Source organism: Amia ocellicauda, chromosome 22 (genome assembly GCF_036373705.1).
Source record: "Amia ocellicauda isolate fAmiCal2 chromosome 22, fAmiCal2.hap1, whole genome shotgun sequence".
Classification (NCBI taxonomy): Eukaryota; Metazoa; Chordata; class Actinopteri; order Amiiformes; family Amiidae; genus Amia; species Amia ocellicauda.
The window spans coordinates 13,218,922-13,244,602 of NC_089871.1; the positions used below are offsets into that span (position 1 = coordinate 13,218,922).

At 46.2% G+C, this 25,681-nt stretch overlaps 3 protein-coding genes across 10 annotated transcripts in view; 1 reads left to right on the forward strand and 2 right to left on the reverse strand.

Annotated features, from left to right (window-relative positions):
- Positions 1-1,647: 1,647 nt before the first annotated feature.
- polr2eb (RNA polymerase II, I and III subunit E, b) lies at positions 1,648-4,775 on the reverse strand. Of its 2 annotated transcripts, none has more exons than XM_066695857.1 (8): positions 4,570-4,775; positions 4,141-4,315; positions 3,911-4,026; positions 3,643-3,723; positions 3,267-3,325; positions 2,998-3,076; positions 2,244-2,319; positions 1,648-1,912 (listed from the first exon to the last, which is right to left on the reverse strand). In XM_066695857.1, the coding sequence occupies exons 1-7, from the start codon at positions 4,624-4,626 to the stop codon at positions 2,254-2,256; spliced, it is 633 nt and encodes a 210-aa protein (XP_066551954.1). In that variant the 5' UTR covers positions 4,627-4,775; the 3' UTR covers positions 1,648-1,912; positions 2,244-2,253. The 2 variants fall into 2 exon arrangements, with proteins under 2 accessions (XP_066551954.1, XP_066551953.1); XM_066695856.1 differs by having other exon boundaries at positions 2,228-2,319; positions 4,570-4,772.
- Positions 4,776-5,052: 277 nt separating this feature from the next.
- On the forward strand, positions 5,053-12,703 carry gpx4a (glutathione peroxidase 4a). Of its 4 annotated transcripts, none has more exons than XM_066695608.1 (7): positions 5,053-5,179; positions 8,641-8,735; positions 10,496-10,640; positions 10,877-11,028; positions 11,193-11,217; positions 11,744-11,803; positions 12,373-12,703. In XM_066695608.1, the coding sequence occupies exons 1-7, from the start codon at positions 5,114-5,116 to the stop codon at positions 12,403-12,405; spliced, it is 576 nt and encodes a 191-aa protein (XP_066551705.1). In that variant the 5' UTR covers positions 5,053-5,113; the 3' UTR covers positions 12,406-12,703. The 4 variants fall into 4 exon arrangements, with proteins under 4 accessions (XP_066551705.1, XP_066551704.1, XP_066551706.1 ...); XM_066695607.1 differs by having other exon boundaries at positions 5,099-5,239; XM_066695611.1 differs by lacking the exon at positions 5,053-5,179 and adding an exon at positions 8,010-8,161.
- Positions 12,704-13,379: 676 nt separating this feature from the next.
- Positions 13,380-25,681, reverse strand: part of sbno2b (strawberry notch homolog 2b) — a 56,328-nt gene continuing 44,026 nt past the window's right edge. For all 4 annotated transcript variants that reach the window (XM_066696377.1, XM_066696376.1, XM_066696378.1 and 1 more), the window contains 17 exons: positions 25,487-25,584; positions 25,164-25,246; positions 24,757-24,939; positions 24,396-24,517; positions 24,133-24,264; positions 23,726-23,861; positions 22,701-22,813; positions 21,882-21,953; positions 21,270-21,378; positions 21,092-21,163; positions 20,753-20,896; positions 20,571-20,665; positions 20,298-20,390; positions 19,820-19,951; positions 19,452-19,528; positions 18,750-18,940; positions 13,380-18,576 (listed from right to left, as the gene is read on the reverse strand). In XM_066696377.1, the coding sequence (XP_066552474.1) occupies positions 17,600-18,576; positions 18,750-18,940; positions 19,452-19,528; positions 19,820-19,951; positions 20,298-20,390; positions 20,571-20,665; positions 20,753-20,896; positions 21,092-21,163; positions 21,270-21,378; positions 21,882-21,953; positions 22,701-22,813; positions 23,726-23,861; positions 24,133-24,264; positions 24,396-24,517; positions 24,757-24,939; positions 25,164-25,246; positions 25,487-25,584 (2,829 nt within the window). In that variant the 3' untranslated portion in view covers positions 13,380-17,599. The remainder of the gene's footprint in view (positions 18,577-18,749; positions 18,941-19,451; positions 19,529-19,819; positions 19,952-20,297; positions 20,391-20,570; positions 20,666-20,752; positions 20,897-21,091; positions 21,164-21,269; positions 21,379-21,881; positions 21,954-22,700; positions 22,814-23,725; positions 23,862-24,132; positions 24,265-24,395; positions 24,518-24,756; positions 24,940-25,163; positions 25,247-25,486; positions 25,585-25,681) is intronic.

Consider the following 25,681-nt stretch of genomic DNA (forward strand, 5'->3'; position numbering starts at 1 on the left):
AATGTCTGTTCCTCAAATATAAACACATGGTGTAATTATCCTTTTATGTATACAATGAGGTAGTATAGAAGAAAAAAGATATAAACATAATTAAACGTAGCTCAAAACCTCCATGAAATCGGGCAGATTTTGACTCACTTTGCTTCACAACCACGCATCACCATGGGACACATTTTTCCGGCTAAAAATCACACATCAACCGACATTATGCAGCAAACTAGACGCGGTTTCTGGCGCTTGTCCATCACAGAGATCTATTTCGGTGGAGCTCTGTAACTGAAGTGGGTGAGGATTCACATCTCGCGATTTGTACGCCAGCAAAAAATATGCGTCTGCATTGGGAATCAGCCCTTTCTGCCTTTCTAGGTGAATACAAGTCTCCTGTTGTGTCGCCTGAATTAATCAATAACATCTGCAGAAATGAGTTTGAGGTCCTTATTTAAGTACAGGTGTGCTAATCTTTCTTCTGTCATAGTGGAGCGCAAATATGTTTGGAGTAGTTTCAGCACACTGTGGCTGTAGTAACTGGTATGGTATAGGAGAATGTTACACGTGACCCTCCGACAAAGTGTGTACAGTGTTACGCTTTCTGTCTTGGGAGATCCACCCAAATGGCGTAGTGGGTATAACCCTCTACGGTGGTGTTTTATTCAATTAAAGAGCAGGGGACCCCCCAAGTTCAACATCTCTCTTATGGGGGGTCTGGGACTCCCCCAGCCCTCCCTCAATTCAAACACTGAATATCCTTCAGCTATATCTGTGGATAGATTTGGATTCAACACCAGACTGGGCTGGGTGGGCAGTTCATCAGAGAATTGAAACAAAACAAAACCAAAAAACTAAGCCTTCAGCCTCAGTCAGGTGGTCTATTTCAGTAAAGGTGAGGTAATAATAAATGTACCTAGGCTAACAAAACAGGAAACCAACAGATTAGATCAAATGTAAATTTTTTAAAACCACAGCCGTCAGCTGAATTCACAGAGACGTGAAACTGCAGCCGAGCTGGAATGGCAGGCCCTCTATCGTTAGTTTGTTTGTAATTTTAGATGGAGTATGAATGGCTTAATTTGCTTAAAGCCCGCCTTTCCTAACCCCAAGCCCTACCTGTCACCGCCTACCGCATTTCCACATTTGCCGACGCCTGTTGTTCGCTGTCTAGGAACGACCCGAACTCACTGTCCCTCGGTTGGGGGAAAAGCATGTCCTTCTTCATGCGAAAGAGAAGAAAGAAGGTAAGTGAAAGTTTTCCAGCTTCGAGTTTGAACTCTGCAGTCTGCTAACACACTTCTGCAATTTATAACGAACCACCCGCTGTGCATAGTGGTGGTACGTGCCAAACGGGATGCATGGTTCTGTTTCATTGGCACAGCGGGCGTTTCTGATCTCCAGGAAGATCAACCCTGTGTGGCTGGTGTTTAATCACAGCGAGATTTTAACCTGCAGCTCTGGCTGTGGCGCAGCAAAGAAGGAAAACGTCTGCACACAGTACAGATCTGCAAAACATATCGGCACACAGTACGCCTAATGTCACTTTATGTAAACCTTTAGAGACCTCACGAATCGGACAGATCCACCACTCCCCCAGTTTATTATTTCTATCCTCCTTGCTTGAGGCTTTCATCGGCTTAAAATTAATTCAATACAGGCTTTGTCAATACACACGTTTTAATATTTTATATATAAAAAAGTAAGTTACAAATGCACATCCCCTAAAGCACAAATGAATGTAAATTAGGAGGAACTTCTTGGAAAAATAAAAGGAAGCCTCGTGGGCAGCTTCCCACTTCAGCATTCAGACGCAGGCGGCACGACACTGTTCAGCTATACAACTAACTGAGATAAAGCAGGCCGGGCTGCAGGGACAGAAGGGTGACGCAGCGCTCACAGCTGCTACTTCACAGGAGGACTAAACCTGCAAAGGAAAGGAAAAAGTATTTTTAATTTTGGTAAACTCTACCTCGAGATGCTCAACCTCAGTCTTGCAAGTTCTATTTTACAGTTGGCTTTATACAGACCAAAAAATGCATGTTGACCTGTGGTAAGCGGGTAATTCAGCCCATTAAATTCAGTACTTTTCTACTCATCGATAGTTCCCACTTTATCTTTCTGTACCTATTCTTCACCATACAAAGGAAGAAGCTACTGAAATATCTCTGGTTCTGTAAACAGCAGCCCTGTGTCATGGTGGGTAATCTCTCAATAAATAAATTAAGAAGAAGACTCTTACCCAGGGCACGTCTTACCGCTGTCTATTTACTGCACCAGTCTGTAGGTGATGTACCGTCCTGCAGTCTCACTGGGACGAATAATCTTCACTACCTGTAGGAGAGAAGAAAAAAATTATAACTATAATATATATATATATATATATATATATAAAGTATTTGACCCCCTGCTGATTTTGTACGTTTGCCCCCTGACAAAGAAATGATCAGTCTATAATTTTAATGGTAGGTGTATTTTTTTTTTTTTTTAATAACTTTTTTGAAATGTGTTTTTCTGGATTTTTTTGCTGTTATTCTGTCTCTCACTGTTAAAATACACCTACCATTAAAATTATATACTGATAATTTCTTTGTCAGGGGGCAAACATACAAAATCAGCAGGGGATCAAATACTTTTTTCCCTCACTGTAAAAGACACCTGGGAGCCAGAAATCTTGCAGATTGATAGGGGATCAAATACTTATTTCCCTCATTAACATGCAAATCAATTTATAACTTTTTTGAAATGCGTTTTTTCTGGATTTTTGTTGTTGTTAAAATACACCTACCATTAAAATTAGACTGATAATTTCTTAGTCAGTGGGCAAGCGTACAAAATCAGCAGGGGATCAAATACTTTTTTCCCCTCACTGTGTATATAAATATAGATATAGATATATAGAAAGGGACTAGTTGATAAAGAAAAAGCATCTTTCTGTAATTGGTTAGGGGCAGTTATGGTATGATTTCAAAGCATACAGAGGCGATCGCCTTCATCTACAACGGCCTTCACCTGTCCTCTCTTGAGTCCAAAGTAGCGAGCCACTGGGTCTCCAGCCTGGATCCTGGGCAGTTGGCTCTCCTTCAGCTTGCTGTAGGGGGTCAGAGTTCAGGAAAGGATCGGCAAGACACAGGAAGAGAGGGGGAGGGCAGGACCTATGGATTTGAAAGTATGATCGGAGGGAATTCAAGCTTCCGGCCCAACTCTGTCAAGGCCCTGCATCCACAGAGGGTGCAGCGACACCAGTGCACCAGATCTAGAACTTTGCACTGAAAGGATACTACCGGGCCAGCAGCTCTGTGACTTCCTCTTTGGTCATCACGATGTGCTCTGGAACCAGCTGCAAGGAGAGCCGGAAGGGATTACTTGCAAAAAGCAAACAGGGGAGACTGAAGCACACCAACAAAACACAGGGAAAATCAGGGTGAAGTGATGTCCTCCAGTGAGATGGTTTTGCTTGTGTTGCTCTTTGATGCTGCTTCATCACAGACAGTGGTTGAGGAGATAGTTACAATCTCGATCATGTCTCAGTGATAGAAGACATCCTTGTAGGTTAAATGTGTATTTTGAATTCTGCAGCACTAGGAGGATTGTTTTTCCCCTTCCATCTGACAACGCAGGGTGAGGTGATGAGTGTGTGTGTCTGACTGATCTCACCTCGTGCTCTGTGATGTTGATGAGCAGCTCCTGCTGGAGAAACTGCTCCAGTATGTATTTGGGAGCCATGTCTACCAGGGACTGCGGAGAAAAAGACAGTCACAAGGAAGAACAGGGACTGGGACACTTACCCCACTATTCGTAACAAAAAAACCAATCGCTTAATCAACAAAAACACAAATTTACCTTGGAACAATGAAAGTTCCTTTGATCTCCATTAACATATCGGGCAATTACAAAAATCAATAATGATCAGGCGGGTTCACACCTGCTTGGCAGAGGGGGTCATGCCCATCTGCACCACGATGATGGCGCGGGTGATGTTCTCTTCCTGCATGCGCTGGCAGTACATCTTAATGGTCTTGATGCCAACCTTGGGCTCCTCTGGGGAAACAGATGTAGCCAAGATGACTTAAGCAGTCTTTGAAAACGTCACATACAATCTATTGCTATTCACATGATGTTAAAAGGGCCGCAGCTCCCTTCTCACGCAGTTACCCGGGAAGAAGACAAACATCTGGTCGGTGGGGTCGTCGTTGTGGGCCACCAGCACCGTGAGGTCAGTTCGTCTTGGCCGGCCCTCGCTGGGCTTGTCCCCGAATTGGCTCTTAAACTCCTCCAGGGTCTGGTCCAACTCGTCCTGGGTGACCAGGTAGCCTCGGTCGTGACACAGCTACAGGGTGGCCAAACACAAACAGAGGCAAGTTGGCAGACAGGAAGGACTGCAATAGTCAGATAAACTAGGTGTAAATGAGCACTAACTATCTAACCCGTGCCCAGTGCGCAACATTGGCATTGCCCATATTTCTCATTCTTTCTGGAGATTTCCCTACATATAAACAAGCAGCACCGCTACGTCACACACGATTGAGGCTTCAAAACTGTTGACTGTTAAACGGAAGGTACTTTGTGTATCTTGCTCCTCACCTGCATGATTGTTTTCCTGATTTTCCACAGTCGGTAGGTCTCTTCTTCGTCATCCATGTCTGTTGTTTTAATATGAAAATGTTTTTATTGATTAAAAAGGTAGTTTATTCCGGAACTCTAGCAACACGCTTTCTTTCTCTCTGAATCCTTCAATCAGCGCACTTCCGCGCAGAGGGATCACGTGTTGCCCAACGGACCCCTATACTGGTATCAATGGATTAGCCTGTACTTTTCTGTTCATGGCAGGTTTATTTGTTCATTATTATTATGGATTATATAAATATGTGTGTGTGTGTGTTTATATAGATTTGCCAAATAGACCATAAAACGATGTTGTTGAATGAAAGGCGTGGGACAGAGCTCCTGTAGGGCGGGGCTAAGGATCCTGGCTGACAAATGCTTATGTTGTGGATCAGGCGCCATTTTGGTTCCAAAGCAGAGTAAAATGTGCAGCATGCTAGTAGAGCAGTGGAACCAAAATGGCGCCGGCTTCAGGCGTACTATTTCCTGGGGGTGGAGCGCAGAGTCGATGCCGCATTAAATAATGTGGGCAGTGAGGCGCTCACTACTGTGCGGGCTCGTAGGAAGCAAGTCGGTCGTCAGAGCCATGGTAAGACACTGCGTCGCCTCATCCGCAGAGCCGTTTCTTAGGGACTTCCTTTGCCTGTCAGTATGTATCAGGTTTTAATATTTAGAGGTCACGTTTTCTATTTGCTATTTTTAGGCACCATTTTAGGACCCAGTTGTAGTTTTAGTACTCGCTCAGCAGTGAATGTGTGTCCGACGGGACCGGTGCGCTAATCTCAGACCGACCTAATTCGCGGGACTCGTATTCCCCCTCAATACAATGCGGTCGTCGTTTAATAATATTGTGATTATTGTCTGATCCCACGTTGGTTTCCTCCGAGCGGAGTATCGATCATGATTGACAGGTGTAGGATTTGGGCAGAAATCTTGATTTTGACAGGCCTGGTGATTGTTTGTTTGTTTGTTTGTTTGAGTGAGTGATTGATTGAGCGCCGCTGCCGCACGAATGGGTCTTGTGGCGCAGGTGTCCACAGCTCTGCGCAGATCTGCGGAATTCCAGCGATCCCATTGGTGGAGCCGCGCAGGTTTGCGGACACCTGCGCTGTACAAACGCGACCATCATTTTCAGGTAGATACGGTGCGTACGCCGTCTAGACAGCGCAGTCTCGGATTGCTGCAATGTTTATCAACCATAACCATATTGACTGCAAACATAAAAACACGAATAATCCTACTCTATATACTAATAATCTTAGTAGTAACTACTACCACCGGTTTTAAGCGTCTTGACAGGTGAAATAAGAGTCTGCCTTATTGTGTATAAAAAACGTATTACTCAAAAAATAGTTTATGAGCAGCCAAATGTAAGTGATATTCAGATGCACCCTCTTAGGGATGCTGCTGTCTTTCTGTCTGTTGCTTAAAGAAGGAAAGCCCTTGGGTGTCCCATTCAACACACAGGGAATCGGTGAGAAGAGATTGGAAGATGTATTTCTGTGTGATGGTTGTGGTTTGTGCTTTGGACAAATAGGCACAACCTCAGGGATTGCATTTAGATTTTATAGGATCTGCGGAAAGTAAACCTGTCTGTGCACTGGCTCGTTCAGGCGATTCTGAGCACAGAGGGCGCTGACGCTGGCATCGGGTTTCTCTCTGCCAGCTGCTGGGAGCTCCAGATGTGTCGGCGCATGGCAATGTGACACTGGCCTGACATCTTGTGATCTGGTTGCATCTCCACACCCATCTCACACTTGCACTGCGTCTCGGAGTGTCGGAGCAGCTGGTTGTCTTGTATTTTTCCATCAGTCGTCTCTGCTTCTCCTGCCTTTGTGCCTCTCTGTGGAGCATGTTAGCAAGTAGGCAGTTTACTGAAGCTTGCCACTGTAGGTTAGGGACCCAATCAGGCTCTGGAGCGGTGCCAGTGCATTAGTGTAGGGTGGGAGTGTCCTGGGGCTGTTTCCAAGCCCTTCAATGGGAAAAATAAAAGTAAAAGTGTGTGCGTGTGTGTAAACTAGTGTAAAGGCCAGTTGCTTTCAGGAAATCTGGGGAGTCCACTCATTCCTAACCGTTTACATTGCAGACTATTCTTGGTCTTGTGATATTCAGAAGCATCATATCCTCTGAAAAAGGCAGCTTTCGTAATATAACGCACTAATCTTTTCTGTCGGTGGCTTTACTCATCTGCCAATTGTAATTTTTGTTAAATATTTCCCCACGCATTCCTCTAGGCATTGCCAAAGAATTCAATTGTACAATTTGGAAGCATTGCCCAACAGTGATTTGTCTTTTCATACGGTTCCCTTCAAGGCAGCCAGCAGAAAAACAAAAAAAGCTTTGCCTGGGTGGGGAAAGTAATCTGTCTCGGTTTAATGAATCCATGGCCACAGTGCTGGACTACGTTTCCCAGAATCCCCTTTTTGTTCACCGTGTAAGTGGATACAGCAGGGTTGGTGTTGCTGGCCATTCGAGCTATCGTGCTCGTTTGGTGTCCATTTAATAACTGAGTGATCCAAGGATAGAAAGTGGTTTGATTTTATGCTTTGGATGTCCTAGAATATTGTAAAGAAAATGATGCCAATATTTAACTACTAATAATAAGCACACAATCCCAGTGACACAAAAAAAGAAACCAGGAACTATTATTAAATGGAAGCACGCATGTCATCAAGCAAGTCATTCTTCATCGGTTGAGTAATGAGTCTCAAAGTGCTTTGAATTAGCTGGAAATTGGTACACCTTTTTCAGTTTTTTTTTTTTTAGTTTTTTTGGCACTTATCAGATCTAATTGAATGGGGGGTGGATATCCACCGGAGGGGCCTCTGTTTCACTGGAAGCTTGTGAAATTGGATTTATTTTAGTTTCTTCAAAATTGGGAGGGTGGGGGGGTGTATAAGCACATACAGATCATCCCTACATCAGCACTGTGCCTGGTTGTGTTCTTGAGGGATTGTGATTAGTGTTTTACTTAGTGTATTTATTAATTTAACATCTCCTCGGTCTGTAGTCGGCTGTCAATGAGTTGCTGAGCTACAGTTTAACTTCTGCGAGTAAGCTATTGGTTCAAAGCCACACGGTGTCTTGAAAACACTCCCCAAACAGAAAAGATTTTGTTTGCTTTATGTGGCAAGACCAAAATGTCAGTTGTTTGCAGGTAGAAAGTGAGCAAATCAGTTTGGGCTTGCGTGTTGAAAGCTAATCCGTGTCATCAAGGTGCAAAGGTTTTAAAACTTACACCTTTAAGTCTTCTGTGTAATCGTTTTATTACCATCTCCCTCATTGACGTGAGAGTGGAGTTTGTGTATTTGCGATTGCTCAAGGCCCCCCAAAAAATGCCTGGTCAGGTCAGATAAGAGGACCCTGGTTGACAAACAATTAATGATTTACTAGAAGGGAGTCGGGGGATCCTGTACTGCATGTTGGCCAGAGAGATCTGCTCGGCTCTGAGTGAGGTCTGGGATGTCCTGTACACGTTGTCATACCGGTGCTGGGATAGCAGTCTTGGTGCAGGGCGGCCATGGGTTTCGTACGATCAGCGCTGCTCTTCTCCGTGGTCCTGCAGACTGTGGTAAGCCATCACGGCCTCGACTCGGTATTCTCAAGGACTGTGGGGCTTCAGATCGAGATCGCCTTGGGGTGCTAAGCGATCAGGATCCAGCCTGTATCATATTTCTTGTCATCGGCAGTGCTATTCTATGCCCACTTGGTCTTCGGCGCCTTAGTTTCAGTACAGGATTTTAGACAGTTGCTCATGTTCTTGTTTCTGTGTGAGTCAACGCACGGGCGGGAGCTTGGACAGGATTGTGAAACCCAACGACCGGCGGGCATTCTTGTGAAAATGCTAAATAACAAACGGGTCTGTTGTTTGCTGGAAGGAGGTTCAAACAGCTTATTTTCTGTAACAAATGTATTGGTCCCGCCAGAAATTGTTGTAGAGCTTTTTTTTTTTTTTTTTTAAATGTATTTATAAATGTATAATGCTATAATATGCTATATGTTCTCTGAGGACTTCTAAAAAGTGCTGATTTTATCACTCCTCCCCCCCAGTCTGCGCAGGTTGAAGACTGGCAGAAGGCAAAGTCCATCTATGAGTTCTCGGCCATAGACATCGATGGGAACGAGGTGTCCTTAGAGAAGTACAGGTGAGATGCTTATTAGCCGCTGTTGCGAACTCCTGAACAGGTAGACTGCACTGCACCAGCCACCAGGATCACGTGACGGGGGTATTCACTCTGCTTTCATGCATCTTGGCAACACCGCGGCCGATTTTCGACCAATAGCAGGGTTAACCCTCTCCAGTGCAAATTGGAAATGGCCTTTAAACTGGAGTGTGGTTTGTTCTTCTGATATCGATATCAGAGGAGATAATAATGTCCCGTTATCTAGAGACCCCCATACATAGACGTTACCACAATACTTTACTAATACGAACTCAGATTAGCGGTGAGGTTGATGTGCATGAATTTACCTTGAGGCTGTTTTGTTTTATACAGATATAGGTTTATTAAAAATGTAAATGGACAACATGCATTTTTAAAGATAAGACAGAGACAAGCAGGGTGGATAATATTAAAAGTAAGAGTGAGAGGAGATCTATCCAATACTTGAGGCACAAAACATGCAAAATAACAGACAAGTATTATTACGCTACCCATTCCTACAATTTAGATCCCACACAACTAGGTTTTATGTAATTGTGACTTACCTAATTCTTGACTAGTACACGAAATATACTACCCGTGTGGATTACTGAGATTCAGTTATGCAGACGGTCGAAAGCGGGGAGGGCTGGCAGACTGTCGACTTGAGGACGGTTGCAAAGCTTCCAGCTTTTTGGTGGAGAAGTTCTGGTTCTGGTTCCGTTCAGTCTTCCTGGATTTTGTCTCCTTGGTTTCTTCTCCCAGGTTGTTCCACTCCAAATTGCTAGTTTTAACTTTCTGTTTTTATACATTTTAGACAAAGAGATTCTAATCTTTCCTTCCAAACCTCTGATTGGTCAGGTCTAGGGTAATACAATTTGAAAATCGAATCGAAGCAAGCTTTGCTGTTCCTCTCCCTTGATTCTACAGAATGTGTATTGGGGGTGTGATGGCTTTGAGGAATGTGAAAATGGTTCAAATGTTACCTAGAGTTTCTAACTCTCTATATTGTCATGTTTTAGTTCTATTCGTTACATTTTCAAGTCCCTCAAAGCTTACAGTCGATACCAAACCAGCCAGGTGTTCTTTCTCTGTAATGTTCTTGGGGTTCCAGGGGGGCTGGTCTGATGCCCATGTCAGTGGAGGATCAATTAGGATGTGTGAATAATTCTCTTAGCAAATGTTAATGTTGCATTGTATGTGAAAAATAAATGATCCAATGGTTGTTTTAGCTAATGGTCTTTCCTTTAAGACCATACATGGCTTGAGCATGTTTTGGTTCTGAGGTAGAATTACTTAAGTGTCATTAAGTTAGTTTTAAGTCACCTTTCATTGTTATCAAACTGAGGGAGAAGCTGGCGAACACTTCTGTTAGCAGCGTGTAGTTTGGGTTTGGGTTTGTTGCCCTGGTCTATGGAATATATAAAGTACCTGGAATGTCTGAGTTTCACAAAATAAATCTGTAATTAGAGTGTGTTGCTAGTCTCTGTGGAGACGGGCATGGCAGTCTGTGTGTCAGTGGGGGGTCTGCAGCATGGACGTGAGCACAGGCCTGCATCGTAAAACACAGAATGTTTAAGCTGTCCTTAAGTCCTTACACAAGCCTAAACTTCTCGGTCAGGAAGGTATATGAATGTGTATATATTTGCCAAAATAAGGTGGTATGATTTACAGTACTGATGTTTCAGATGTTAACATGATTCTTGGCACTCTCTCTTAGTGTCCCGTCCCTCTAACCCGTTTGTTTTTTCTCTCTGTTGCAGGGGCTACGTTTGCATCATCACAAACGTAGCCTCCAAATGAGGCAAGACCCCAGTAAACTACACTCAGTTTGCGCAGATGCACGCCACGTACACTGAGAGAGGTTTACGGATCTTGGGCTTCCCCAGCAACCAGTTTGGAAAACAGGTGATGAACACCCTTGCGTTGTAGTGGTAGATCACTAGTAATCTTGTGTTGCTGTTAATCTGTGACTTACACAGGTCTGTAGTTATGCAGTAATTATAGGGGTCTATGCTGTAACTGAGAGGAATTGGAGTGAAGTGCATTGTTAGGGCAATGTTGACATTCTTCCGAGGGGGATTGTGGGAAACTGGCGCTGCCCCAGTCGCTCTGACAGTCTCTCTCTCTCTGGTCGGGTCCAGGAGCCGGGTACCGAGGCCCAGATCAAGGAGTTCGCAAAGTCCTACAACGCCGAGTTTGATCTGTTCAGCAAGATCGATGTGAACGGAGAGAACGCCCACTCCCTGTGGAAGTGGATGAAGGAGCAGCCCAAGGGCAAGGGGACTCTGGGGAAGTGAGTAATAATCCAGTGCGGCCTGACTGTAATCACTGACCTGATTTCTCTCTCTTCTAAATATAGCTTTTTCAATTAAAAGTATTGATCTGAGTAAACTGTGTACTGTGCCTGATTGCCATGTTTTTGTGAAATAATAACTATTTATTTCCTCTCCTTCACAGTAACATAAAGTGGAATTTCACCAAGGTAAGTTTTGCTGTTTTTTACTTTGAATATCAACACAAACTTATCTTCAGAGTTTATGTAATCCATTATGGGCTGGTTTCACCGAGCAAGATTATCACGGGTCCTCTCATTGTGTGTATAATCTTGAGCTTGATCTGATTGGACCACAGGGTGATAACACAGCGACAGGCACCCACCCAAGTATTGATTTTATAATCTTAAAGAAGGGCGAGAACCTCCCTACACTGTGACCTCGGTACAGACCGTCAACAACTCAGTGAATGATGTCATTGCTTTTTGATCACATGACAGGGCAACTGCAGAAGAGAAATCCTAATCGGTCAAAAGTCATGGTGTTGGTAAAGACTTACTTGGCCAGAGTGCAATATGTCAAACTATTAATTGAACCACAAAGAAAAAAAATAGGTACTGCATTAGTCAGAGAAACTAGATAGATCCTTATATGTGTATGAATAAGTAGTGCTGATGGCTGTAGAGGAATAACACTATTGTAAAGCCACTGATTGATTCTGGATTTATTTTTCAGTTTCTCATTGACCGAGAGGGACAGGTAGTCAAGAGATACTCCCCTATGGATGATCCAAGTGTAAGTAAAACAAATTCGGCTTTCTCTAACCCGTCTGCTTAGTCTCTGCGCTTGTCCCGAGCCGGGTGTGCGTTCTTTGCCTGTGCAGATTATGAAACGCGAGCAGAAGTCGTCGGTTTTCTGGAAATCTCACGGCTGGCTTACACAAGCAATGACTGTTGCCCACCCCACGCCTGTGTGATTACACAAGAGCACAGATCTGCAGCTGAGATTTCATCACCTCCACGCGCTTAAAACCCAGAACAGTCACGCGCGCGGCTTTGTGCTGCTAAAGCCTTGTTGTTGTTGTGCGACGCATTAGAGACAGGGCTGTTTGTCAGGGGGACGGCCCAGCTGCAGTCAGGACAGCCTGGGTAAAGGATGTGCCACGCTCCCTCGAGCTGGCACCGATGATGCTGCTGCTGGTGTCACAATGCAGCTTTTGTTTTACTGGTTTTGTTTACAGTCCCTGCAGCTCCGCCCTTTGTGTGATATGCCCACTGTCTGCCAGTGTGTTCCCATTTGACAGGATCTTGTGCCCTGGGGTGGGGTGGTGTTGCCAGCTACTTACCCATCTCTTTCTCTCTCAGGTGGTTGAAAAGGATCTCCCGAAATACCTGTAACCGGTCCCGGAGTACTCCATCCCCGTCCCGTCCTCTCGCCACCCCTTCCCCCCTCTCCCGTGGCCAGCTGGGAGAGTCTGCGTCTCCCCCCCCAGACCAGTGACGGCTTGCCCACCAAACCCGCCTGGCGGACAGGGCAAGCCCGATGACCGAGGCGTGCAACCCCCCTGGGACGAGCCGCAGACCCCCCACAGCCACTCGAGGGTACCCCCAACCCCCGTCACTAATATAAATATGTATAGTCAGACATGTTCATTTTGTAATACTGTACACAATAAACACTGAACATTTTACCTGAGCTGGGGTTGTGAGTTTCTGTTTGTAACCTCGTCAGTGCTAGGTTTATAGTGGTGTCTCACAGTAAGATAGCTTACTGTTTAATATGTCTTTTGCACACTACAGGAGTCTTTATTCCTAAATGCAGAGAGGCCTGGTTCTGGTTTAAGTAGATAAAATAAAAAAAACAGCCCATTTAAAAGTGCTCCAGGCAGCACAGATAAGGCCTTCTGTGTGTCATGATAATCAATCCAGACCCTCCCTGCTCAGGGGGGGGGGGGATCGTTACTGGGCAAGACACTAAGCTCAAGAACATCACAAATCTGAAGCCCAGATCGCCCTGCCCTCTACACAAACGCCAAAAACAATCCACCCTCCTTAGGTTTCAGTGCTAACCCCATCAAAGTCCACAATAACATCGTAAACTTGTTTTTCTAAAACCACAAATGCCACCTACCTTGAGGATAGTTCTCTTGCTTGTCAAAGCTGCTGCCAATGTGTTTTCCGGGGCCCAATGACCTATTTAACACGAGATTTGATGTGGAGGTGGAAATCCTCTGCTGGGATTAATGAGGAGAAATAAATTCCTTCTGTGCTGTAAACAAGCATTTCAGTTCTACAGCCGGTTAACGAAGCACAGAAGCCCCCAATCAAAACTGTAATGAGTCGCCCATCAGTAACATGCCAACAATCACAGCCCGAGTCTGCAATCCTCGCCTTTTATTTCATCTGTTGTTAACAAAGACCAGGTTGCATTACAATATATTCCTTCAGGTATGAGTAGAAAAACTTTTTTTTTTTTTTTTTGTCGTTTTGTTTTTAAAGAATTAGTTAAAAGGCACGATTTTTTTACAATATATACACTTCGATCTAAATTATAAATATATAGAAAACAAAAGCAAACCCAGAATAAAAGTGCTAAACACAGTTGTACAGAAAATAAAATAGGCTTTTCTTAAAAAATACATACAATCAGTAGCATGATTTTTTTGTTTTGTTTTGTTTTTGTTAGCAATAATTTATTTGAATGTGAAACTTTAAAATTGCCAAGGTCAGGAAAGTATATATATAAGTTAAATATAAAACAAACCAATAAAAGGTTAGGAACAGAAAGAATGCATTTACTCTGAATCATACAAAATGGGTTCTACACTGTTTGTACAAGAACTTGTTTATGCCATTCTTAGTGCAAAAAGTGACAGAAAATAAAAGGCTAAATTCAAAGGTTTCAGTTACCGTTGCACTACTTACACGCTCAGCCCTCCCTGCTGCTCCAATCGCAGGCCGCCATTTCTCTGTGCCCTAGTTTTATTGCCGGTTGCGTTTCTCTCCCGTGACGGTTTTAAAAACGGCTTTGCTACAGCTACAACACAAGAAGCAGTAAATCATTTCATTCGTGCTCTCTCTTATCTCTGATATTTCATAAAAAAGGAAATACCAGAGTCCGACTGGCGTTTGCCGCACCTGCTTTACAGGAACATTCACTGAATGCGATCGAACGATGCCCCCCACTTGTGCGGAACAAAGGGTGTCATCGTGTCTGTACAAGAGAGAGGGGGACTACAACCGTCTGGAAAACAGGCGGTGGGGGGGGGTTTGTCTGCTGCGCCACGTGATAGACGGCGGCTCCTGCATGATCGTGTGCATGCATGTGTATTTGGTTACAGGAGAAGTAGACAGTCATTGGTTTAGAATAAGAGGATGTTGGTGCATACACACATCCTTCCATCATAATGCACACATGATCCGGTCGTGGCCTGGAGATGGGTACGTTCCTGAGGGTAGATCCAGTGGGCGATGCATAGGGCAGGTCACTCTCCTGGCTCTCTAGCTCCCAGTCAGAGGAGACGGACTACACACACTACCGTGAAACTAAAACAACAACAAGAACACTAAATAAATAATATTTAAACATGTGCACAGGTGCAAAACTGTTAAATGTCTGTCAGTTGAAACGGGTGTGCTTAGAAACCACACGGGTTGGGATGACTGTTTCCAGGTCTGAAGGCATTTAAAACTGTACACAGTCTCATCGTTATAACGAGAAAACGAACTTTGCCCTAAGAAGGCATAAACATTACAAAGATTTACAACATTGAACATTGACAGGTTAACCCGGTATCAAGTCTAGAACATCAAAGGACACAGTATAGAAGTTGTTTTGCTTTGTTTGCTTAAGTCACAGTGCTGAAAATGTAACATTATTCAGCGCTCAATCTGTTTGTTTTTGTCATCATGAAACAGGATGCTGCTTTAAGATTACATTGTGTGTATATAATATATATATATATATATATATATATATATATATATATATATATATATATATATATATATAGCGCTCTGGAAAAAATTTAGACCACTCCAAGTTCAGAAATCAATGTTAAGTGGTCTCAATTTTTTCCAGAGCTGTATATGATATATACACATGATATATATATATATATATATACACATAGATATATACATATATATATATATATATATATACATATATATATATACATATATATATATACACACATATATATACATATATACACACATATATATATACATATATACACACATATATATATATATATATATATATACACATATATATATATACACACACACACACACACACACACACATATGTATCAACATACAAACATATGTATACATATATTGATTTCTTCCTGAGATTAAGAGCAGTTTTATTATAGCAGGTAACTTCGGGTGCTGAACACTTTGGTATTACTCCGCAATTCTAAAGCCCTACATGGAACACAAACTATTATTGAGAGAAATTCGAATAATCAATACAATTAACTGAAAGGAAAGAGGAAAAAGTACAGCAATCCTGTACAGCAGCACAGAACAGTGCAATATATTTGGTGGCAGGTTAATACATCTATATATATATATATATATATATATATATATATATCTATATACATACATATATACATACATACATATATACATACACACACATACATATATATATATATATATATATATATATATATATTACACAAACACACACATATGTATGAATGTGTGTATATATCAATTATATATATAGTTAATTTTTTTCTTTAAGTAATTTTTGTTTTCTAGAAAAGTCCCTGACATTTGTTTTTGTGTTTGTTTTGTAACGTATTAACTACAGAAGAGGATTATAATCTAAAACAAAATCCACTAGGAAGTCCCTTAAATATAAATAATAATATTTATAATCATAACATCAACAAACAATAATCATAACACAAGACATTGCTTTTATCCCATTTTTACAAGAACACATACCTTAACTGTCCTAACACAAGGACCCCAAAACTTATATCTGTTTCTTTCTATACAAAAGTTTTGTGACTTTGCAGCAGGTGAGACTCGTTCGCAAAAAAGTGATGTCGTGAGATTCGTTTTACTGTGAACAAGTGACGTTATTTCTCTTCGAAGCGTAAACAGTACTTTGACTCTTTCTTTATCAGGTCGGTTGCTTTATTGCTAAGTTGTGTGCCTTCTTTTAGGTTTCAAAAAGGAGATGAAATACTAGATCTTGGCTTGGGTTTCCATTCACCACCAAGCGCGAGTGAGGAGCTGAGGTTTTAGATAGGTGCTGCGGAGACAGTGCAGAGCAGGTCAGGTGACACACTAGTGTGTCAAAACATCGACTACAATAAATAAGATACCACTGATTTCAGTAGAAATATATACAAGTATAGTAAAAGACTGCATTTCTTAGCATGTTCCAAAGGCACTGTGAGAAAAAGGAGGCTGTTATTGATTTATTTATCCCCCCACACTGTGGAGAAGTACTGATGGGAGGTAAGGCTAAACCTACTGGGTATGAAGACCTTAACACGGGTCGGGTTCAATGTGCATCCAACTTCGGTTTATTGGTTTGCTTTCTTGGGACGTTTAATACTGCTTCTTTGCATCACACGTGTGTTCGCGCCGTCGCCGAGGTCAGGCTCACGCGTGACTGCATTACGAGAGGGCACTTCCGTCCCACTTGCGTTTCGGTTCGGTTTGGTTCTGAACACGAGAAATGGGTTTAGTCCAGTTTGAGTCTACACCGCGCACGTGAGGAATCCGAAGCGTACTAAAGCATTTTGGACAGGAGTTCGCAACAGTGCGGAGAGGAGGTGGGGGGACTTGTATTGTGGTTGCGTTATGGCTCTTAATCCTTTTTTAACATCATATCCTGCTCAACCTTCTCTAGCCAGCAGGGGGCGACGTAGTCCGACCAAAACGAGAGAGCAAAACTCGACGGGAGAGCGTCGGGGACAACAAGCACAGACAGGTGAACTAGACCGACGGGAGAGGGAGTTTAAAAGCACATCTTTCTTTTGCCTTGAAGACTAAGAACTAAAACAGTTTCAAACCGACAGACATCTCACCCACTCCTACACGTCTAAGGGGCACAGTCCTATCCCTCCCGGACAGACGCACACACACAGACAGACAGACAGACAGACAGGTCTGGTACAGAAAGCCCTACTGTTTAAAAACAAGCAGCGTGACTTTCTCCGATTTCAGACGCCCACTGAACTCTGTATTCTGCTTCCACAGTAAGCAATGCATTTCAGAAAGATTCTCTCGTGTCTGAAATCTAGACTGAAACTTCTCTCTCTCGAGGCTACGAGCGTCAGAACAGTATACTGCGGACCCAAAGCGACGACCCTGCTGTCGGGACAGACACTGGGGCAGGGGGTGAGGAAGGAAGTTCATTACAAATCAAATAAAAAAAAATATATATTCATGATAAATACCAGCACTTTGAAGAAAACGTGACCCTAGTTTAGTTCCCGGTCTCTGGGGTCGACTCCGAAAGCCACATGGGCCTCCCTGGTCCTGCCGGGCACTCGACCCGCAGGAATTACAGATGTCTTTCCGTCAGACTTGATTTGATTCCCGTTTCCGGTCCCTAGTTGCAATCCCACTGTGCCCGGGCGTGCAAACACGGCAGCCCCGCTTCCCTGCAGCCACACAGCTGCCCCACCACCCCCAGCTCGCCCCGACCCAGAGGCTCCTCGCTGGGTAGCCGGAACTGGATGACCGACTGGCGCTCCGGGTTGGTCCGCAGCATGATGTCCAGGACCTCGCGGACGTTGATGGCGTCGCTGCCGCTGCAGTGGCCGTTGGGCAGCGAGGGCGCCGATTGGGCTGGGGCCAGGGGGGAGGCGAAGGGGACCGGGGAGGAGGCCGCGGTGGGGTGGGACGTGGAGGCCTTGCTGGGGGCGGGGGCGGAGGAGGACGGGGCGGCCTGCGTGGAGAGCGGGTAGGAGGGCGGGAGGCTCAGGGCCGCGTCGTCGAAGGAGAAGGCGTCCAGGAAGTCCTGCGTGGACAGGTTAGACAGAGCCGCCTGGGTCTCTTGCTGTTGCTGCTGCTGCTGCTGCTGCTGCTGCTGCTGCTGCTGTTGTTGTGTGTGCAGGCTGCTCAGCTGCGTGTGCGAGATGAACGACTCCAAGCTGAAGTCCTCCGGCGGTGGGAGGGCGCCCGTCGTGCCCAGCCCCGTGCCACTGTCTGGGGTGGGGGAGGGGCTGGTGGTGAGGTCCAGGATTTCCTCCAAGGAGTTGACGTGGTTCCTGAGGGGCAGCATGCCCAGGCTGGACAGAGTGGACATGGCGGGGAGACTGGATAGCAGGGAATGGGGATTGGAGAGGTCAAGGGGCACCTGCCTGGCGTAAAGGTTTTGCAGGAAGCTGTGCGCCCGCTGCTCCTGGGCCTGCTGCTCCTGTGCCCGCTGCTCCTGCGCCCGCTGCTCCTGCGCCCGCTGCTCCTGCAGGGCCCGCTGCTCCTGCGCTCGCTGCTCCCTCTCCCGGCGCCTCCTCTTCACCTCCTCGTCCATCTGTGTGAGTTCGTCCCGCACCCGGGCCACGCAGTTCTCTGGGATCTTGATACCTGAGAGGAGCAGAGAGAGAGAGAGAGAGAGGCAGGAAGAGTGAGAATCAGGAACACCAGAAGTACGCAGAGAAATTCCAAATTCCAAATTCCAATTCTTTCCGCACCACCGGAATCAGGGCCGAACCGAGAAAGGAATTCCAAACGGAACGGAAACGCCTAGGGCAACTCACCGACTTGCTTGTTGTGCTGTTTGGTCTTGAGCCGGACGATCTGCAGGATGCTGGAACTGGTGATGTCCGAGACCACATCTGCCACCCTCTTCCAGACGCGCAGCAGGGCGCCGCACAGCATGTGGTACTGACGCAGCCGCATGCCCTGCCAGCACTCGTGCCCCTCCTCGATCTGCTTGCACTTCCCATTCCTAAGACACACAGAGCAGAGGGACAGGGGGTTAGAGTTCGTAGGATCCAGTTTTACATCTGAAATCACTGACTAATATACCAGACCCTGATTTTCTCACAACACCTTCTTACATTTCTGAAAAGACGAACAATGACAACTTAAAGAATATTGATGGCGTGCCCTGGCCAGTGCCATTCTGCAGGGAAATGAATCCGGCCTTGTGCAATATAACAGAAGCTGGGGGATTTTCAGTAAACGACTGTGTTGAGGTGGGTCTGGGAAATGAACACAGAGAGAACGCTGGGCCAGGTTCAGGGACCCTTAAGGGACAGCGCAGGGTCGATAACCTTGAGGTTTTATCAGAGCTTTTCAAACCACACAGCGACTCAGTGAAGTAGGAATGCAGGCAGGAATTTGAACAGGCCACATATTCAAGCTTGAGTCTGTCTGCAGGCAGGGTGGATAAACGTTTAGCTTTATTCTCCAAGAGTTACTACTCCTGCCACCAGGCACCAGCAGGGCACACTTACCAGTTGGCGTGGCTGCACTTCTGGAAGGAGAACTTAAACTGGTATTCCCACGATTCCTGGGCCTCTTCCGGCGTCACCTGAGGAGGAAAACAAGGCGTCAGTCTCTCTGTGCTGGGAGCTGGGATTAGATGTATCCAGGCACTTAATCCTTGTACTCAAACTATGCCTAGTCTCCCTGCGCTGGGGGAATGACCAACAATTAGCTTCTGAGACTGGCAGACTAGTGCCAAAAGTGTTGTACCAATAGATGGCAGAATAAACCAACAACAGACACACTGTTATCTTGTTCTAGACAGTGAAGTGGCCCCTTAAACCCCTGTGCTTTGTCCAGGGGCATCTGCCCAGAGTGGTGTGCCCCGTGCCCTCACCCTGCGGTATTTCTTGAGCAGCTTCTCCAGGCTCTCCGGCTGCGCCTGCTTGCCGATGTTGGGCTTGTAGAGGTTGAAGTTCCTGCCCCGACCCTGCTCCGCCAGCAGCACACACGAGTGGTTCCCCCGTAGCTGCGCCGAGACCAGGAGACAGAGCGCGATCAACACACCATTCATTTCAACGTTTCATCACATCAAACCCTGTACTTGCGTCAGCCCGGTTTCTGGATGATTCCTCGTCTCTTACAGTGGATGATTAATGGAACCATGTTTAGAATATTAACTATTCAGATTAGGAACCCCCCCGCTAGCCATAAAACCAGGATCAAATGAGTCACGATTTTCTAATTAATACAGGGAATCTGCTCATTAATGTCATTTATTTATACATTTAGAAACCAAATGAATAATACTAAAACAGTAAAGCAGCGCCAAAAGGACGTGCGCCGCTCCCTCATCCCAAGAGCCGAGTCCTCACCCTGTAGGAGAGATAGAATCCTTCGTCAGGACCGGCGAGTTTCTGAGATTTGCCATAGGCCTCTTCCCAGTTCATTCCTCGATCCACACTGATCTGGTGATGAAACACACATCCTCGGGATTAGACCTGCATACCACATCCCCTGGCAGGCTTTTACCCATCATGCATTGCATTTCAAATCAAGCAAGCGCGTCACTTGAGGCCACACTGAGGAAGGATACTGGGAACAGATGAACATGTGCAATGGCCATCCCGTAATACTGAGACACCTACCTTATACAGCACCACCTGCCCGTCCTGGGGGTTTCCTGAGGTCAGAAACTTCTCCTGCGTCTCCTCATAGATCTCATCGTTCCCTGGAGCCAGGTCTGTGGGAGACAGGGTTCAGGGTAAAGACACAGCCAAGTCACACGACTCCAAACTGCACGGGTTTCAGAGGCTGTAGGTCTTCGTACCTAGAATGCCCATGTCGTATTTCCCCTCCTTCTTGTCCTTCTCGATCAGGTAGTCAAAGTTGTCCGTGAAGTACTGGAACAGCGAGTTCTGTTTGTGCACTTCCAGGCCCAGGATGCGGTTGAGGAACTTGGTGATGCTGCAGTCTAGAGGGAATGGGCACACAGAGGTCAGAGAGCACCCGGACCAGGCGACACAAACTATGTACAGGAAGCAAAGCCAGGCCGGTTTACTCACACTCGGCTTCTCAGTTTGCTTGGGGCCTAAATCGCCCCTAAATGACGCATTCACCTACAAACCCCCACGCCCCCAACAACAGAAAGCGTACGTCCCACTCTCACCTTTCTCTGTGTTGATGCCAAATCGCGGCTCTTTGCAGAAAATGCCCACGTCCATCATCCCTCGCTTCATGTCTGAAAGAGAAGGAGACGAGAGAGGCTCGCGTTAGTGGTTTCCCGAGCGCCGGGGCAGGCCTCACTCCGAGGTGGGCACACGGGTGAGCCGGGGGTCGAGCCTCACCTCTGAAGAACATGGCGTCGCCACCTGGGTAGCCTTTCGGAGGGGGGACCTTGCTCTCAATCTGCCCCAGGATGGCTTTGGTGATCTTGTCCAGCGCCTTGGTGCCGTACTGGAAGAGAAAACGCCCACGGGCAGACACAGACACACAATCCGTCACAAAGGTATTCGCTTGTAAAGCAATTCACAGGCACTGCTAGCTCTTGGAAACAGTGCCAAAGAAAAAAAACATAAAAACACAGGGCTGTCATCAATCACTTTAATATAATTACACCCCAGAATCCTCCTAAAGGTTTCTTCTACAGGTGCTCAACACTTAACCCCTCAGCTACCCGGCGCACATGAGTTCAGGCGAGTACAGCACGTCTGTCTCAGGAGGAATTTTAGGAGAGTGAAATCAGATCACACACACACACACACACACACACACACAGGTACAATCTGAAGATGTACGGTTAGCCATCTTGCCATACGATCACACAACTGTCCACAGGGTGACTGAAGGAGTTATATCAAAGCTGCATTATTCCAACCACTAACCCGGCCGCAGGCGCTTGCCAACACCCCCTAGGAATAAGGAACAGAAAGCATTTGTGCCGCACTGGAAGGTCCTACCTTGTTTTCAAAGTTGTACTTGCTCAGGTCTCTGGACTCCGTCGCCCTCCTGTCTCCGTGAGTCAAGGCCCCCTGGGAACAAGAGAGCTTCTTTAACACGCAATCACAAGCCAGATAAAGACAGTGAATGTAACTCTACAGAACACAAGGCCTCTATTTATCAGGTTACTTATTCCTTAATTTTTCAGGGACAGAAAAGCTTTTTGACCGGCAAACCTGAAAAGACGGCAGAGGCAGGTACAGGGCGGTTGCAAGCGAGTGTGCGACCGGACTGATCCCAGGAGCTGATAAGCACACAAAGGCTGTTTTCATAGCGAGTTGATGTTGTTCAACATTCCGGGAATTAACCCTGAGGTTCGCTTGGCGAGTTTAGGAAACCAAACGACCAAAACTCGCTGAACCTCAGACTTTAAGAGTCTCTCCTACTCGGGAGTTCGAGCCCTTCTTCGATCACAGAGCAAGGACACAGATAGCTTTGTTTCACCCTGTCGGAGCACATTAAGTTTTGCCGATGATGTCATTGGTTACATTCCTGGAAGACCGGACTCCTAGCACCCTGGAGTAAGATTTTAAAACCTACTTCAGAGTCTCAGAGTTCAAATGCATTTCAAAGATGTCTCACTGTCTAAAAACAGATGTCACACAATAGTGCATATTCATGGTGCACAAAGACTCGTTACAGCAGCCTTCTCACTGAAACCGGTCCGGCCGGGTGAGGGTGGGGGGGATAACACAACACTCTCAGCTCAATTCAGAAACATGCCGAGCTCTAGCAACAGGAGACCTGCCCTGATGGCCCAGGGGACTGTGGGTACGTACCAGGCTCTCCAGCCGCTTGGCCACTATGGAGGCGAAACGTCTTTCCCCTGCCAGCTCCGAGATTAGGAAGATGTACTCGGGCGCTGTGACCTGGTTAGAGCGGTGAGTTCGACCTGTAAACAGAGAGGAAATTTTTAGTATAGTGCCCTTCGCAGGGAATCCACACAACAAAATAAACGATAAACAAATAAACCATTAGGCACGGAGGATAGAAAAACAAAAACTCCTACAGGATGGCAGAAAAATCTCTGGGGGTCCACGGCAAAAGGCCAAGGCCTAATGGTCGCCTCCTCTCCAGGCAGAGCAATTATGTGATGTCTTTAAAGAACAGAGGATGGTGAACGAAGCTACTGAAGAGAGGCTGGAGCCCAGACCCAGGGAAGGAGACGTGCCCTCTCTCTACAACAATAGCAGTAGGGCTTCAAAGGGTCTACGGCAGGTCTCGCGTTTGTTACTGCGTTGGGCTTTCGATGACTGTTTAGCAGCTGAAAGGAGGAGGTGAGGTGTGATTTCGGTGCCTTTGCAACGGGTCGAGTCAGACATCTTTCTCTCCGTCAGACAGAAGTGCTAACAAGGGAGGTCTCAGTGAATCATTGGCCGAAGGACACGGGCGATTAAGAGAAACGTTACACTGCGATGACACTACAGGTCACTGGTCTGGCTGTAGTTCTGAGGCAGGTCCTCAAACTAAAATGCCCGTCACATCTCATGCACAGAGGCTGCACACCGAGAGCGCACTTAACCCAACACATGTGGTTTCACACCTCGGTTTTATATTCATGAAGCTTGGCAGCAGAGAAGACCGAACTCATTGTCATCTACTGATACACATCTCGCATGACAGTTTCACATCATCAGTTTTAATTTGAAGCCTAACTCACTTTCCACAGCTGCAATCTCAAACGCCACTATCTCACAGCACTGCACTGCAAACCACCATTTACACACCACACATTTATGTTTTTTGAAGCAGCTCCGTTATAAATACTCGCAGGTACCCCTGTGAATGCCCCCGGGCAACTGACCGAATTGCTGGATGGCGCGGTCGGCGCTCCAGGGCAGCTCCAGGGTCATGTGGACTCGGCGCTTCTGATTCTTGACCCGCTTGTCAGCCTGCAGCGAGATCCCCGAGCTGGCCGCCTCCGAGATGATGGCGACGAGCTGTGGGGGGGCAGAGGAAGGAAAGGAGGGCAGGGTTAGAGGGATTTTCATGCCAGGCAGAGGCACCGGCATCAGGTTGGGGGCTGGGTGAGGTCCACTTGATTGGAGACCTGCATGGTTCATCAGAACATTCGGGGTCGCTAAGAGGGGCAGTGGATGAGAAGGGCTGGGCGGCTGTGAGAGAGATGTTCAAAACGGACTAGAAAAACAAAATGGCGGGCCGCGATCCCGTGACGTTTACGGAGGAGGCGTGGCAGCGTCCTTCGCTCACCTTCTCCCCGTCCATGAAGCGCTTCTTCTCCCGGATGTTGACGTGGTCGATGGTCAGGCCCTGCTCTGCGCGGGACTCGTACCTCACGCTGCCGTCCACCCGCCGGACCACACGCCCCTTCCGCCCTGTCATCTGAGGAACAAGAAGAACAACCATCATAACCATATATAGACAAAACCTTTTTTATTTTATTTTTCAGTTTCCATTCCTGTCATGTCACGAGCACGAGAAACATCTGCTCCTCTCCATCTGAGTCACATTACCTCCGACACGTGTTCAGGCCCTCCGAACTTGTCTATCAGTTCATCCAGGGTGTTGAGAGGTAGTTCCTTTCCGAGGCTTGCAATCTTGTCCAGAAGATCTTGCTTCATATCTTCTAGTTTTGCTGCCGAAAAAAAAAACAAGAAAAACAAGTGAGTGGGTTACATTGCACAGTGAAGGAGTACTACATCGACCTTCTACTACAAGGGTTTTCAGCCCAGATGGAAAAAAATCTGAAATTCAAATTCAGTGGATCGTCCGCAAACCATTTCATCCCAAGCTATTTCACACCAGTGTGTTAAACCAAGGAGGCAAAGCTGCCAGGCTGGGTGGCACAGGGACAGACTGCCAGGCGGGACGTACCAGTGTGACAGTTAGTGTGATTGACGAAGATGACGTCGTCGTTGTCCAGGAGGGACTCGGGGGAGGAGTTGGAGTCGCTGTCCAGGCCGTCCGACTCGGTGCTGCTGTCGTCGCTGATGTTGATAACGCCCCCGATCTCCATGCAGTGCTTTGGGTACTTCTGCTGCCGGCCTTTCGGCTTACCTGGCAAGAACACGCCCAGCGCATGCGGTTAGGGCACGGCAACAATTACAGACATACAAGCAAGTTGGCGAGGTCCGTCAGCAGTAAATTATGCTTCACGGCGCTCGGATAATGCTTTTGAATACATAAATAAATATTGCTCTTAAATACAGAGTGTTCGAGTCAAACCCTGCTCGGCAATGGCGTCATGCATCTGGACCCTTTCTTAAGAGGCATCTGCTTACGTTTCCTTTTGTTCCCGGCTCCCTTCTCTCTCTTCTGCTTCTCGGACGGGAAGTGCTTCAGCACCAGAGACTGAAAGACACCCCTGCGGGAGACAAAGGAGAATTCGTGTTCCCGTCATCTGGGCTCAGACTCAGAGGGGTGCCTCCTCTCGTGAAATATGAATGAGGAGATACAAATCACACAGCTTTCACAGAGAAACAAAACTCACGATTCACCGAGAAACCACAGAAAAAGCACTAGGTAATCGGAATTTGCATTTATTATCATGAACAAATGTATACAGAAGCGTATTTGGTCTAAACTAGACTCTAAGGGCACTCACTCTGCTGCGGAGACAAACCGGTCCAGATGCCCATCATTCTCGTCCAGGACTTCTCTCGTGCGGGCCTCCCCCGTTGACTGCAGCCCGATCACAATGCACTGTGGGAAAAGGCTCAGGGATCAGAGGTCATCGCTGCTGGCTCTACACTACCCAGACCGCACCAAGACGGCGTCATTTCCCGTCTCTCTCTCATGC

Bases quoted from the DNA above. Each gene is read 5' to 3' on its own strand.
- polr2eb (XM_066695857.1), bottom strand. From the start codon at position 4,626: ATGGATGACGAAGAAGAGACCTACCGACTGTGGAAAATCAGGAAAACA. The intron at 3,724-3,910 runs GTGTGAACCCGC...TTTTCTCCGCAG, and splicing joins TGACCCCCTCTGCCAAGCAG to TCCCTGGTAGACATGGCTCC. The intron at 3,077-3,266 runs GTATCCTTTCAG...GACCCCCTACAG, and splicing joins ACAGAGCTGCTGGCCCGGTA to CAAGCTGAAGGAGAGCCAAC.